This window comes from Bombus bifarius, unplaced genomic scaffold (genome assembly GCF_011952205.1).
Source record: "Bombus bifarius isolate JDL3187 unplaced genomic scaffold, Bbif_JDL3187 scf7180000010271, whole genome shotgun sequence".
Taxonomy (NCBI): Eukaryota; Metazoa; Arthropoda; class Insecta; order Hymenoptera; family Apidae; genus Bombus; species Bombus bifarius.
In genome coordinates this window covers 4,074,947-4,089,593 of record NW_022885586.1, presented here as the reverse complement: position 1 = coordinate 4,089,593, position 14,647 = coordinate 4,074,947, and the positions used below count along the sequence as shown (strand labels likewise).

Sequence of the window (14,647 nt, the reverse complement as noted above, 5' to 3'; positions counted from 1 at the left end):
TACATTCCTCGATCAATCTTCGTATGACTCATCGTAAATTATCATCTATGCGATAATCAGTTTTAGCATAATTAAATACCAGTTAATGTATAATGCAAATACATTTACGGGTACATATAGTTAATATATGAAGATAATTCACATCGTGATTTCCCTAACATAACTTCCGCAATTAACATTCGATGACTCGTGTGTATGACTAGAATGATTCAATAGAAACAGGTACAGCTTTGAATAAGTTTGACTAGATAAAAAGTGGTTATGAAGTAAACTGCGAACATGCATTTATGAGAAACTTATGAACGTACGTAATATGCAGAAATATATAGAGTATGTAAAATAGAGTAGTCGTTAGAATATTTAGTAAAGCAAGTTTCTGCTTAGGTTGCATTTCTTCACCGGCATCCATAAAAATATGAATTTGTATAAATATTCGCAGTTTACTATTCAAGACCCTGATGGAAGCTTAGACAAAGTCTTAACCATAGATCTTAAAACATCAGCAAAAATACAAATATTCCAAAAAGTTTCACCATCGTTCCAATGAGAAACGACGAGAATCAATAAAATCCCGTCAGTATCCATTTTAAACGCCCGACTGCATCAATTTGGCAGTATAATCTCTTTGTTTACTCGCTAAATGCAGGTCCAAGCTTCTCAGCATTCTGTCTTGAATCTCCTGGTCGTGAGACGACGTACTTTTCCATAAACCAGTTCTACAATGCGCCACTCTCGGCTCGTTTCTCGAATAAATCCCCAATCGAAAGCCAGAGTAATTCGATTGAGACGACTTCGAGTTTACATCCCATTTTGTCTCGCGAAGAACATTCTTCATGAATCCCACTGTAGCTCTGCGACAGGTGTCATAACCCAACAGTTGAATCCTTTTACCGTGAATCGCGTCTAATTGAGGCTTATTTAATTTGCTGTTAGTCACTCTGTTCATGATTGTTTCAACAGAGTCGGGTGTCCCGGGAAGATTCTCGAACACTTTGCGAAGAATTTCATTTGTCAGGTCTTCCTCGCTGCTGGACTCACCTGGCGAAAAAATTCCAGGTGTTAACTTTGTGTCTGGTTCAATTAACTGTAGAAACGTAAGAAGGCAGAACGAGGCACGAAAACTGTTACATATCGATTCCGGTTTGTAAACCAATCTTAAAGAAATATTATTTTCTATGATAGTAACGAAAAATCAAAATCAGTAAATATATCGATTTCTACGTCCATTATATTTTGATTCTATACCTTGTATGATTCTGCCTTCTTTACATTCGAAAAATAATATTTAAAAAATTGTTTGCTAATATCATAACTACATCACAAGATATTTGTTTGTTGTATTATTTTCTTTTACTTGTACTTAATATTAAAATTCTTCTGGATATCACTTTTATAACATGGAGCGAAAAATGTATCTGATCGGAAACTTTTCCTAAGAATAAAATTTTTTTATGATGTTTTTCAAAACACGAGAGAAAAATGGATTGAATCATTATAAATTCAATGCTTTACGTTATAAATTAGCTTGCAGGGAAACTAAATAGAATATCAAGACAGTTTTCAAAGAACAGATACGAGATACTTGGGTTCCGGAGAGGTTTCAAATTTCTGAGGAGCATAGGAAATTAATGATCATGGCAAAGAGGCCTCATAAAGAGACCAGAGAAGATGCTGGAAAAGTCGAATAATAAATTTATAAATTAATGTTACCGAGATCGCTGGTATAGTCCGTTGTGTACGTTCCATCTTTGATCTCTCGTTGCAGTTCCAAGATTCTGGCCAGCGCCAACTGCAGATACTCTTTGGCATTCGGCTCCTGTATAAACACCACATGAGTATACACGCTCTTAAATACTTAGTTTATATCTTACAATTTCCAGAATCGATAATTCACTCATAATCGACATTCACGCTGCACTCATGGAATTTACCTTCATCGATTTGGCCTTCTTGCTATCGTTGTTTCTATCTGCCAAACACGGAGCCTGTATCGTACCAATAGAACACAATTAAAAACTGAACGTGTAAACAAAAAGCCTTTTTCTCCAACCACTTACCGACGAATATCTTTTCATTCTTACTGAGACACAACGAAACCACGAAACAACTTCACCATCGATCCGCTAACGACCTTTCACGAACGACTTCACGCGATAACACTTTCTTTGTGGCACAGTATTAACGGTAGTCAAAAATAAATTCCTGCTCTCGGTCTTAAGCTTCTGCTGCTTTTCTCTTCCTCCCTAGATCAGAGATGTTTCCCCTTCGAGCTAATGGTCCTTTTGTCCATCCAGATTCTTCTCCTTCCCCCAAAAGACGATTCTTTCCTCGTTTCAGAGTACGGTAGTTAGAAATGTAGGAAGACCGTTGACTGGCGTCGATGGGTATCGACTAACCACGTCCAAATCGTAGCAGTCCCTTGTTGCAGTAGAGACTGCTGCGAGGGTGACGGTTTGCCATGGCTTCACCCTCTCTCCGCTCCCCTTTCAAAACCCCTAGAAACGTGCCCCTTGCACTGGGCCACCCCTGCAGATGCGAACCATTGTATCGGGAACCCCTGTTTGTTCGACGCGTGCCCTGTGCCCGATAAAAACGGTTGGCACGCGCCCCTTACTCGAAACTCACAGCGAATACGTTACAGACATCCCGGAACAGCGGCCATAGAATTGGTGTTTGTTACCCGTTTCACCGAAGATTGCGGGGATAAGACTCTGATAAATCTTGCTCCACTGGTTACTATCGATTCTTACGCAAAATGGAAACAAAACTGTACAATGGAATAAAGAATGGTTTATTCGTGAAAAGACGTGGAAGTGCTGTGTTAACTGGGCAGGGTTTTGATTTGTTAATGTCATGGTAATTGGTCGTTGGCATCTGCACCAGATTTTTAAGTTTTTCGTATTACGTATACATCTGTTCATAAGTATTAGGATACTTGATATAACCTAACCTCAATTCTAAGCTGAGTTATTTAGAAAATTCTTCAGTTTTATGAAACACATATTTATTGCACACTTTTTGCTGCTAGTGCATGCCTGGTATTCGTATCCTACTTGCAGCCAACGCGGAAAGGAGATATTTGAAATTTCTTAGAAAAATACCTTTCTCGATAATTTTTTACGTAAAGTTCCAACACGTGGCTTACCGTGCTTTTTTCAGGATTACGCATCATTATCGATCACAGCATCGTTTCATTTCCATTTTGCACGTTGCACAGAAATTTTTCTCGAGTTCTTCCCATGTTTGCCTTTAACCAGCCTTCGCCTGTTCCGAGTAAAACACGAGCTCTCGAAACGACTGGCACGTTCATTTTCTTCGTAAGGTCAGGGCTACACGAGCGTTGCAACGACGTCCGTTGCAGAAATATATTGTCGTATATTGAAGCGCACAGGCTGAGAATGTGAGTCGCTCCAACATACAACAATGTACTTCTACAACGGACGTCGTTGCAACGTTAGTGTGATACCGGCCCGAAACGACGTCGTAGTGGAGAACAGTACACCGCACAGTCTGTTAAAGTGGCTGTCTCTGACCGGGAAAAATCATAACTTTAACAATACAAGTCAGACGCTACTTTTCGCCTGTAATAAATTTTTCAAATTCACGGACACTGTCAACACTCTACATGTTAACATGATTTAATTATAGCCAGTTACTAGTAGGTTGTTCAGAAAGTTTTGTAGTTCTGTTATTATGAACTTCTATCGAATAATGAACAAATACTGTTCCAAGTTGGCTACTAAAGAGAATCGAAGAGAAACATAGAAAACTCGTTAATAAAACAATTTCCTTTTCCCAGCGAGACGAGCTCTATATCTTTCACTTACTGGATATAGTATATACAATAGTCTGGTCATTTATTCATTGTGATCTTTACGAAACCTATAAGAAAGAGACACACAAAAAATTAGATACCCAAGAATCTTGTAAGAACTATTTACGCTGACCTTACCAAAAAAGACGAATAGTTTTTGAGGATAATATTCATGAAGTTACAGATGACAAAAGGTCATGGAAAGAGACGGTGCATATATTATTAAAAAATGCTAATTTTACGAGAATACATTCCTTTTAAATTTTTCCTAACCTTCGTTATGAATTTTCAGAACAACCTAATATAAGTATCGTATCTGCAAACTATTTACGGACCGTGTTCCGTAATAAACTAAATCTACTTAAAAAAATAAATATAGTAACTCGAATAGCTAAGCATTAGGCGATATTTGGCACAGTCCGCGCAGTGTCCGGTCACTTTTTCGAACGATCCAGAAAGCCAACTTAACACACAGCACGCTACGTCTAGTGGGAATAACAAACCCGAATCCTGTCCGTAGATATGAATTTTTATTCTCGCCACACAGAAAGATTAGGGTCGTATGGTACAAGTCAGTTGGTTATGTCCAGGTATTTACATATTCCAACCTTGTATCGATTCACTTGGAAACGCTTCCGTCGTTGCGTGGCCTAATTACAGTTATAATAGGGGTATCGAGAAGACGTCCAGACGTTATCTGAACGACGAGAACGTCTATAACGTACGGAAACGCGACGGCCAATAGACGTGCGATGCTAAATCCTGTTAACAGGGGTGCACGTCAAACAGGAATTCTCGATTAACAAGCGAAGGGGGCAAGGTCGTCAGACAGAACACAATTAATGCACACAGTCCCTTCTAACGCCCTCTCTAATTAAATTTCACCACGCGATTCAATAACGTCGGGATCCTCTCTTCTCTTACGTGCGTTGTTCAGTTTGCCGCGATACAATCCGTCGAATGGTTTCATTCAAGGATCGACGCGATGCAACGCGGTAAGTATCGTAATAAGGAAAGGATCGGAGAAATGGCGGGAACCAGAATTTGGAAAGGATGGGGAGAGGCTGGGAAGAGGGAAGAGTTGCAACTGGCTAAGGCTATCGACAGGCCGCAATGAATTAATTCGTTTCCATCGGCTCGAGAAAGGGATAATTGAGATTCGATAAAGGAGGACTATTTTTTTAATCTGGAAATTGACTTAGCGATCAATCGATATTGCCAAAGGTAAGCTCAAAAATAGTTCAGGTTTGTTATCGACAATTAGTCAAACGATCGAAAGATAATTGTTCAAAGCGATTGGAATATTAGTTACCGCTTGTCTCGAGAATGTCCTATTATTCGTGTTATGTGCTCGCGTACCTATACCGATGTACAGAGGCATGAACGAGGCAATTGGTCGAAAGTGTTCTTTGTATCAATGGCTTTGTTTCGAGAGCCGGTCCCTCCAGATACCGAAATGCGGTAATCAATTATATTACACTATTATTTTACGTCGAAGTCAATTAATGACGTTGAAAATCCTTAAGCTAAAAGCTGAAGCTGCACTTCGTCGATCAAATAAAAAATTATCGCGATTGCACGTGCAGATTTACGTATATTTATAGTTACAACGAAGAATTCGACTCATGTATTCATTGTCTCTCGTAATTCAATCATAATCGATCATTAATCATAATTGAAACATTCAACGTAGATCTACCTTACTTGCGAATGGTCCTCGATTTTTAACAACGTTTAACGTTAGTCTTCATCGTGCTGACATCTCGAGATCGTTTTGAAAAATGCATTACGATCTAGAGTTTCAAGTCGGTCTCGTGGTTCCGTCACTTGTTAACTCGTAAAGAGCGGTCGAGTTCAGTTCCTGAGTGTTTCTACGGAATATCGAGCCGAAGCTGGTTTCGTTGAAGTTGTCTCGTCCAACCATTCGTTTCCTTTGTGAAAATTTCGCTCTTCGATTGCCATTCCTGTCTGAACTGTTCGTTTCTGTTCGACAGACGCTTAACCTCCTTCTCCTCAGGCAACAACAAAGATATCTGTTGAATCTATAAGCAAAACCTTGTTCATCGGTCAGTACGAAACTTTATATTCAGATATGAAAAGCTTTCTGTTTGTTTTTGAATTGTTTGTTTCCTTTTTTGGGTTTTCGGTTTACAAACGTGTTTGTTTACAGGTGTGTACTCGTTTATAATGCTTGGTTGTTTGTTTAGTCAGTTATGATGTAGAGATAGTGAAATGAGTATGGATATGTTATCATCTCATGCAACATGTAGTATAGAATGTAATATAATAATTAGAATGCTGATATTTATGCATTTCAAAATATTTAAACAACATGGAAAAAGGTAGAAGGGGAGTGGAACAAAATTCTGTTTAGGTTCCATTTTTCTAATCGTGTTCGTAAGAACATAAATTTGCATAAACATCTCCAGTCTATATATAATATTTTAAGGAGAATGTGTGCCTCGACTTGTTATTTCTATTTACAATGTTTTAGGTTTAATGACTGACATTTGATAGGATGCTTATCTTGTCATACTCGCCTCTTGCGAAATGTTCCGCTGACAAAATATAGAGCGATGGGATTGACACAGCTGTTGATGAAGCTCAGACAGAAACCAACGATCCTGAAGGCATGCCAATAGTCATCGTAGTCTTGCTCGGATGATGGACAAAAGTGGAACCACATCATAAACGTGTGGTACGGTAGGAAACAGATGAAGAAGATAACTACAAAGGCGATCACCATCTTTCCAACCTGTTGATCACAGCGAACGAAAGATACGTATTAAACTGGGACAACTAACCTGATATTTGGCCTAATTAGTTAAAATTTAATTATTAGAAACCTAGATTAGAATATTTTTTAGTAAGATAGTAAAAAATCTGAGATAAATAGTTAAATGTGGATTACGCATTACAATATTACTTCTTAAATTCTGAAATAAGCAGAAGATTTTCTCTATCGCGTTCTTATTTTTCTCTTCCGTCATTTTCTTCTCTATGATCCATTTCCTACTCTCTCGCTTCGTTTCCTTCCTTGCTTCTCTCCATTTTCGTCTTTTGTTTTTCTTCCTTTCCTTCTCTACTTTTAGCTTCGCTTTTCTTTTTTCCCTTAGTTGCCTTCTTTTCCTGTCGTTGCCTTCGCTTCACCCCCTTTTCTTCCATTTTCTTTCTATTTTCTTTTCTTCCTCCCTCTTTTCTATCATCTTACGCGATGAACAGATAAAGATTTGACATGACAACCAGCGCTTGTCAGTAAGTTTTACATGTCCGTTTAAAAATATCTATAATAAGATTTCGCAGGTATCTGCCTCAGATCGATCGCGACCTTAGCAGGTTTAGTCATCGTTCGATCGATCCTGTAAATATGCTTTCAACGTCTCAACACCGATGTCGTTAGATAATACGCCTTTGCTTCAACTTTTGAAATATTACGTCAAATAAATTCTCAAGTTCGATATTTAACTTCTTTCACAGAAGCCTTTTTTATCTGAAAGATAAATAGAGATTAACTGGAAGAAAACGTCGCCAAGAGAAATAGTCTTTTCACAGCCGAGGAACAAATCTGGGAAGAGTGCAGGCGTTCTAGCATCTACGAAAAATAAAGAGGCGATAACTCGTAGTCGTTCGAGCGAATGGATCATTTTGATTCGCATGCAGCGTGTCTTGGTATGGATCGCCAGCGGATAGCAGTTAAATCGAATCTCTCGTCCAGGCGTAATTCTCAGCCGTTATCTAGAGGTGATTTGTCATCACTGTATTTATAGGCCAATCGATTACATTATTTGTCCGAATTGTTCCATGAAATTGTATTAATCTCGAAACTCTATTTTCACGAAACATAGCTACCGTTATTACTACTACGAAATGGCTTTTTGTTATCAAAATGGATTAGAGAATGGTTGAATGCATTTGACAGACGAGAACATTGGAAAAGTAGAAGTAAGAACCGTGGTTATTGAAGGTTGCGTCGTATCTTCGCTAGACACGCTTCGATGCCACCTTCTATCGAATCAGTCGAAGTGAATCAGAATATCGAGCCGCCTGTGAAGTGATTTTTAAATCAGATAACAATGACTTTCTGTTATCGAGTATTTTAATACATTGACTTGGTGTATTCGATCAAACCATTGCACCCACGTTGCATAAAAAGAAATAAATTTCTATTGAAATAACAATTGGTCGAAAGTGTTGATCAAATATGCGAACGATAGTCATCTTAAATTGTGTACGAAGTTTCCAAATAAATTATTATTTTATATGCAACAGAAACGAGGAAGACGAAGAGTTGGCTCGTTGAAGAAACTTCATTGGTCGATACGTCGATATACTTTAAGATGATCGACCGTCACTTTTCATTCAAACACAATACGAAAAGTGAAATTGGATTACATGTTAAAGATATTGCCAGAGAATATCCCGATTTATAGTTTTATAATTAGCGTTATAATTAGTTTATAGATTTATAATTAGCGTTCTATCCCGGAAGTTATGGAACGCCTTCTTCGAGTTGTTGGACTAGACTTGTTTCATCGATGCTTAACTGTATATTGGCTTAAGGTTGTATTACACAATCTTATTATTGATCGTATCGAAGATTGCGTAAGTAAAGTATAGTTTATAACAATTGCACCATCGACTCGAGATTTGCGCTAAATTAATTCCGCTTCTTCTTGCACCTTGTTACTCGGGTACATGATGAGCGTGACATTTTTTCAAAATAAATAATTCACGTCTATAACTCGATTTACATCACAGTTTAAGTAACAATTTATTACAATTTAAATTTATTTACAAGTTGACTGCATATATAAGCAGTGTAATTTCATAAAAATATCATGCAGGTAGCAATTTCAATTACTCTTTTCTACACTGGTATACCTGTATACCTTTTGTGTCAAAATTAGATTTTACTTGAAAATTATATAATTTCATAATAATATCGATTTACTCTACCTTTTTGCGTGCTCGAATTTGCTCCAGCCGATGACATCCGGTGGATAATTCGCCGGGCATGTTCCTGGTGGATAGTTCGAGGTGTCGTGCCATTCCCAGATAGAATCCTGTTATAACGAGAAACGGTATCGCGTAGTAGGCCAGGAACTTGAATAACACCATCCCTTTCTTATAGCTCTTCCCTGCGTTTCAGAACGAGAAATAAATTATACGACTTCGTGGGTGTGACACACGGAGAAATGTCCAAGCGGAGATCGTAAACGAGCAGCTATTTCGCTTTCTGTGTGTTCAGTTTAGGCAAAGAATAGTTGCTCTTATAATTCGTTCCCGGATTGAGTAGAATAGTTTTTTTAATCCGGATAGAAATATTTCAGCGTGTGAGATACTCACCGAATTCCACGGGGAAAGGGCTACAGATCTGGATGCTGTAGTTAGTCTTTATATCTACGATCAGCACATGAGAGAAAACAGCACCTGGCATCGCCAGAACAATCGCCAGCACCCAAATAAGGCAGGCTATTAGTATCGTTAATGGTTTTGCACTCAATCCGGCTACATGGCGACGAATGGGATTTACGATCGCACAGTACCTACGATGCAACACGAGCATATCTTTCTTTTATTTGTAAATCAATTTTTATTGGAACTTTAACCCTGAAATACTACAGAACGGAGTAATTTATACTCCACTTAAATGTTTCTTTTAGAGATGCCTGTTGTGCGTGTATTTTTATTACTGTTAAGAAATGGTTGCTATTTATACGTTCCAAGCTGTCCCATGCAACAAATATACCAACTGTAATATTAATATGTTGGTAAGATAGAAATCTTAGATTATATATAGATTTCTGTTTTACAATTTATTTATTATTTTACTATTTATTATATTATTTTATTTGCTTTATTACTAAATTTATCACTATTGGGCAAGGATGTTTAACGTCTTCTGTTTTATTAAACTTCACTAACGATACTAATTCAAATGTGCAAATAGATCCTGATAATTATTTGACATGGAAGAAATCAAAATTATTTAGCAACGTATCGTTTGTTCGAAATGAACGTTGTGTTAATAAAATGATATGTAATTTTCAATATAGCGTTAAATTGGATTGTGTATAAATGTAGTATTGCAGGGTTAAGATCATCTTGTCTGATCAAATGAATTCTTCAGTTATACTTTATTTTAACGTTGAACTTTCTTATTAATGTAAATTAATTGATTTTCTTAACAGCGCAAAGGAAATTGGACGTTTAAGATTTCGTTTCGATTACTGATTAAACGCACGAACAACTAGTCGGTCGATTGGTCCATTAATGGGACGGAACTTCACTAAAGTTAGGACGGCCAGCCTATCCCTGAGACAACAATTTCCTCAACCGTAACTGGGTTTGACAACTTACCTCTCGGCTGATAACGCGGTCAGAGTGAAAACTGAGACACCGATCGAAATATCCTTGGCGCACTCCGATAATTTGCAAACTGCCAGGCCCCACGGCCATGACTCGATTGTGTATAGAAGAGACGTGAACGGTACACTCGTTATGATCACCTGAAATACACGAAAGTTAAAAAGAGAAGGTACACGTGTATTGTATTGTATTGTATTTCCACGGTCAATTGTACTCGTGTTATTCAATCTACCCTTTATCGAAATTTTATTCGAATATTTTTCTGTACTTTTGCGAAATTTGATTGAATACTACGAATATGTGGGAAACGTTTGAAAATCTGTTTCGTTGAAAACGATGCCTTTGAAATTTCGATAGGTGAGAGCAATAAAATAAACAATACTCAATATTATATTTGTACGGCATCGGGCATATAGTAAAATTATTAGAGAAACATTTATCAGGATTCATTGTTATCGAGAAAATTAAAATAAAAAGGAATCCGCGATAATGATACAGGAAAGTCTATTAAAAATATTCGTGATGAATTCACGTTCCACGTCCTTTTAACATACCGTGTAACGTTCACTCAATTTGCGAAAAAAAGATTCCTTCATTAACTCGCTAAATTTCACCTGAAATACGGACATCTCTGATGAATTTCGAGATAAAAGGGGAATATTAACAGGAACGTTTTGTATTGAATATTATAATAAAAAATGTAGATTAAGCGAATTTTCTGCAATTTTATGCGGGATGTACAAATTTCGTCGTATGATCGAACACTCAATTATGCTGTTGCTCTCTTTTCTCAGTGGTAATCGTGAAATACACATTTTCTTTGTGTTTGAGTATGATCGTTCGAACACTATAATCGAGAAAATTTTTATTTATGATTTTCACACATGATATCGTATGGACCGCATTAATCTTTGATTATTCTCCATCCGGCTATAAATTGTCCATGGATCAGGATGTATAGCTACATATATCATAAAGTAAGCTCGATATCCACGAAAATAAGCGCGTTTATAATCGAACTCGCTATTGGTCCACGATTACGTGTCCAGAACGACGGAATTTTAACGGCTGATTCAAGGTGTCATATAACATGTGCTTCTTTTAGACGCGTATTATTTAGTAAATAATACGGTGATTTATGAAAATATTTGAATATTTCTAAAAATTTGGAAATTTCGTTACTAGACTATCATGATTATATTGGTAATATATGTAACAAACTAAAGAACACGTATAGAAGTTACAAGATATTTATTTCAAGCATACAATTCGCAGAAATCGCTATATCATATAAAAATATATTGTATTATACAAGAATAATTATGAATTTCTAAGAGACTTAAATTCTTCTATATTATATGTGATAATAAAGAGTAATGTCTGCGTTTCCCATGTATTTGTACGATATAATCAATTTTATCAATATAACCACGACAATCGACAATGATAATAAAACTGTCATAATATATATTCAGAAAAATTTTCTGTGATGGGTCTTCAGATGCTTTCGTGCGTTATCGTACCTACTTACATTCTACGCGAAATCGATGACGGAGAAAGTACCGGATGTTCTGAACTCGCTCGCGACAGATTTATACGCGCGATCCGACAGTCTGAATAAATTCGATATATCGCCAGGATACAAATGACATGGGGTCCTAGCAACATTTTCCGATTGACGGGAAATCGAAATGTAAAGAGGATCCCGACGAAGGAAGGAAAGATTTTTCTCATCTATATTCGGAATATTCATGGATTGTTAGTTTCCACCATTCCAGCTTTGTCGCAATTTATTTCCAACTTATTGGACATTCATTTTGATTTATTATATATATTTATACGCGGAATACAATGGGTAGCAGAGGGCTTTTTCAAGATATATGAATCATAACCACAAGAAGTACAATTAAATATTTATCCCTTCCGTGTTAGTAAGCTGATGAATCTTTTGATTGTGGCTTGCAAGAATAATAATAGATTAGTTTAATTTTACCCAGTTAATTATTCATATAGAAATATGTTTTTACAAAATTTATGCTATGAATTTTTGAACACATTTTATATTTTATGGGAGGAAACTCTCGACATGTTTTGTCCATCTGAACGTTTCTCAAACGTGCATGAAATCTTTCTCCATTTTATTCGACGTCAGAGATACCTTTTTTTAACGTCGGTCTTGAATGATACATTAGAGATAATATATACACATCCTGTCCTTCCTTACCAAAAGATCGCCCAAAGCCAACGAAAGCACGTAAATGTTGGGCACATTTCTCATGCTGGCGTCGCTCAACAAAGTAAACACCATGATTCCGTTTCCAATTACACCCACCACCAAGATTAATAAGAATATCACAGGTACTATGTACGTTTCCGGGCGCTGATCGTATGGAACGTAATTATTGTCCTCCTTGTTGGGGATCGTTGCATTCAGATTCACAGCCATCTGTAAAAGAATAAATCCACGTCTTTTCCATTCTTGAATATTCAACCTCAGTCACTGCAATTTACTCCCTTTTACCACGTTAAGGACAACTTGAAATTCTTCAACATTTTTCCAGCAAATTTATTTATTTTTCCGCGGAATAACAAAGCAAACTATGCGTTATGTATTTTACTTCCATTTTCAAACGTCGAACGCGCGTACTAACTCTATTCGTTACACGTATACATTTTTATAGAGAGGCAAGATTTTATTTGTCAATCAAGTTAAACATGAATTTCATCGATCAGATATTTCTATTTATTTTAATTCGATCGATTGCCCTTCGACAAATTGCGCCGGTTGTCGATCGTTATTTCCTCACGCTGCTTCTACGTCTATCGAATGATTGGATAACAATTTCTCATCGAACCGGAGAATCGGTTAGATTTCGACGATCAACTACTAGTTCAAAAATTGAAACGATACCAATAAACGTGCCTTTCTCCCTCGTAAAACTAGTCACTCAACTATACAGTCATTTGAATGTATTGTAAACGTTCTACTTTCCGTGTATTTCCATGGAGGTTAGCTAAATTGGTATGTGGGCGAATGTGAATTTACGTGTGTGTTTATTCACTAAAAATAAAACGAGAAACGTTCCCGTCGATGGTAGGTAGGCAAAGAAATTGTCCATTTCTTTTGATATTTCAAGAAAACTACCTCGGCACCTGTGTGCGCGTTTTAAACAAATTATTTGCCCAATGGCACGTGGTAATAACCTATAATCGGAAGCTTTGTAGTTTTCAGCTATAAGGAGACTGTACGAATATTTAAATTGTATTTCGGCTATGTAGTTATTGGAAAAATTGGAATATTTATAGAAAACTTTTATAAATATATTGTGTTTTATATGAAATTATTATAGTTACATCGGTAGAGTTTGTAAGAAATCTGTAAACATATATAGAAATTACAAGATATACACTTATATCGTCACGTGCCACTAATATTTCATAGAGATCGTAATATTGATTTAAATAGCTCATCATGCTGTTAAGCCTAGATATTCAGTCAGACTATTTTTAATATTTATTATATGTTTAGAATAATTGCTTATGCTATATACTAATTTTTGTATTAAGTGTTTTAGTATTTTTCAAGCAATCTTTTATTATTAAGTAATTTTTATATTATGTATACATAATAGTATCCCATTAATAGTTCTAATTAAATTCCAAACTGTTTTATATAACACAGACAATATATGCGTAAAAGTTTTCTACGATAAATATTCAAATATATGCAGCGTAGCGAACCACTGTAGGTAAAAGAAGCAAAGAGAAAAGATGTATCACTCGACACCAGATGGATTTCTTTTCACGTGAGAGAAAAAAGGTCCCTTTTACCAGTCGAGTGCGATTTCCTTCAGTTATTGACTAAATTTTGTCTCGACGTTTTAATATCATTCCCCAACAATGGCGCAAAAATCCAATGTGTATTCTTTAAAATAGAAAAACAGGTAGAGGGACGAGGAAAACGAAGCTCGCACGCCCAACAAGCGATATTTCATTGAAATATAAGTTTTTTATTTTTCATGAAAAATGTTTCTATAAATAACATTTATGCATCCCTATAAATTCCATTAGTATTTAAAATATATCGCTTGTTTGTTCGTGGTCCGTGTTTTCTTTATTTAAACACGACAAGAGAGTAATGAAAACGAAAATAACATCATGTAAGCGAATCTGACGGAACGTTCAAATACTTTGGCGTCTGCATATTTTCCACGATACTTTTTTCAAGCGAGCGAACATCTTGTGTATTCACTTTTGCATCGTCTGTTTGTTATTTCCAGCAAGTTGTACAGACGAAGTTGCAATATCACGGTTCCATCGCTTCAGCATCCTGTTTTCGAATTAATGTAGTTGAGCCACCCGCGTCAGATGGATATATATCCGTGTACCTTCTTTTCTAAAATATTTTTCCAACGTCCGCTTTTTAAATTTCGATCATATGCTTTTGTAAAGCACAAATTTGTT

The 14,647-nt window shown here is 36.4% G+C and overlaps 2 protein-coding genes across 2 annotated transcripts in view; both read right to left on the bottom strand.

Moving 5' to 3' along the window:
* Positions 1 to 366: 366 nt before the first annotated feature.
* Positions 367 to 2,075, bottom strand: LOC117216446. The gene is made up of 4 exons (XM_033463147.1): positions 2,058 to 2,075; positions 1,932 to 1,985; positions 1,711 to 1,816; positions 367 to 1,038 (listed from the first exon to the last, which is right to left on the bottom strand). Exons 1-4 carry the CDS (start codon positions 2,073 to 2,075, stop codon positions 587 to 589), a joined length of 630 nt encoding a protein of 209 aa, XP_033319038.1. The 3' UTR covers positions 367 to 586.
* A 2,255-nt stretch (positions 2,076 to 4,330) lies between these two features.
* The window catches only part of LOC117216399 (neuropeptide CCHamide-2 receptor-like), a 33,269-nt gene continuing 22,952 nt past the window's right edge, over positions 4,331 to 14,647 (bottom strand). Inside the window, exons 3-8 of the mRNA XM_033463082.1 lie at positions 12,408 to 12,629; positions 10,175 to 10,323; positions 9,161 to 9,360; positions 8,771 to 8,952; positions 6,355 to 6,569; positions 4,331 to 5,856 (exon numbers count right to left, since the gene is read on the bottom strand). Of these exons, the coding sequence (XP_033318973.1) occupies positions 5,616 to 5,856; positions 6,355 to 6,569; positions 8,771 to 8,952; positions 9,161 to 9,360; positions 10,175 to 10,323; positions 12,408 to 12,629 (1,209 nt within the window). The 3' untranslated portion in view covers positions 4,331 to 5,615. The remainder of the gene's footprint in view (positions 5,857 to 6,354; positions 6,570 to 8,770; positions 8,953 to 9,160; positions 9,361 to 10,174; positions 10,324 to 12,407; positions 12,630 to 14,647) is intronic.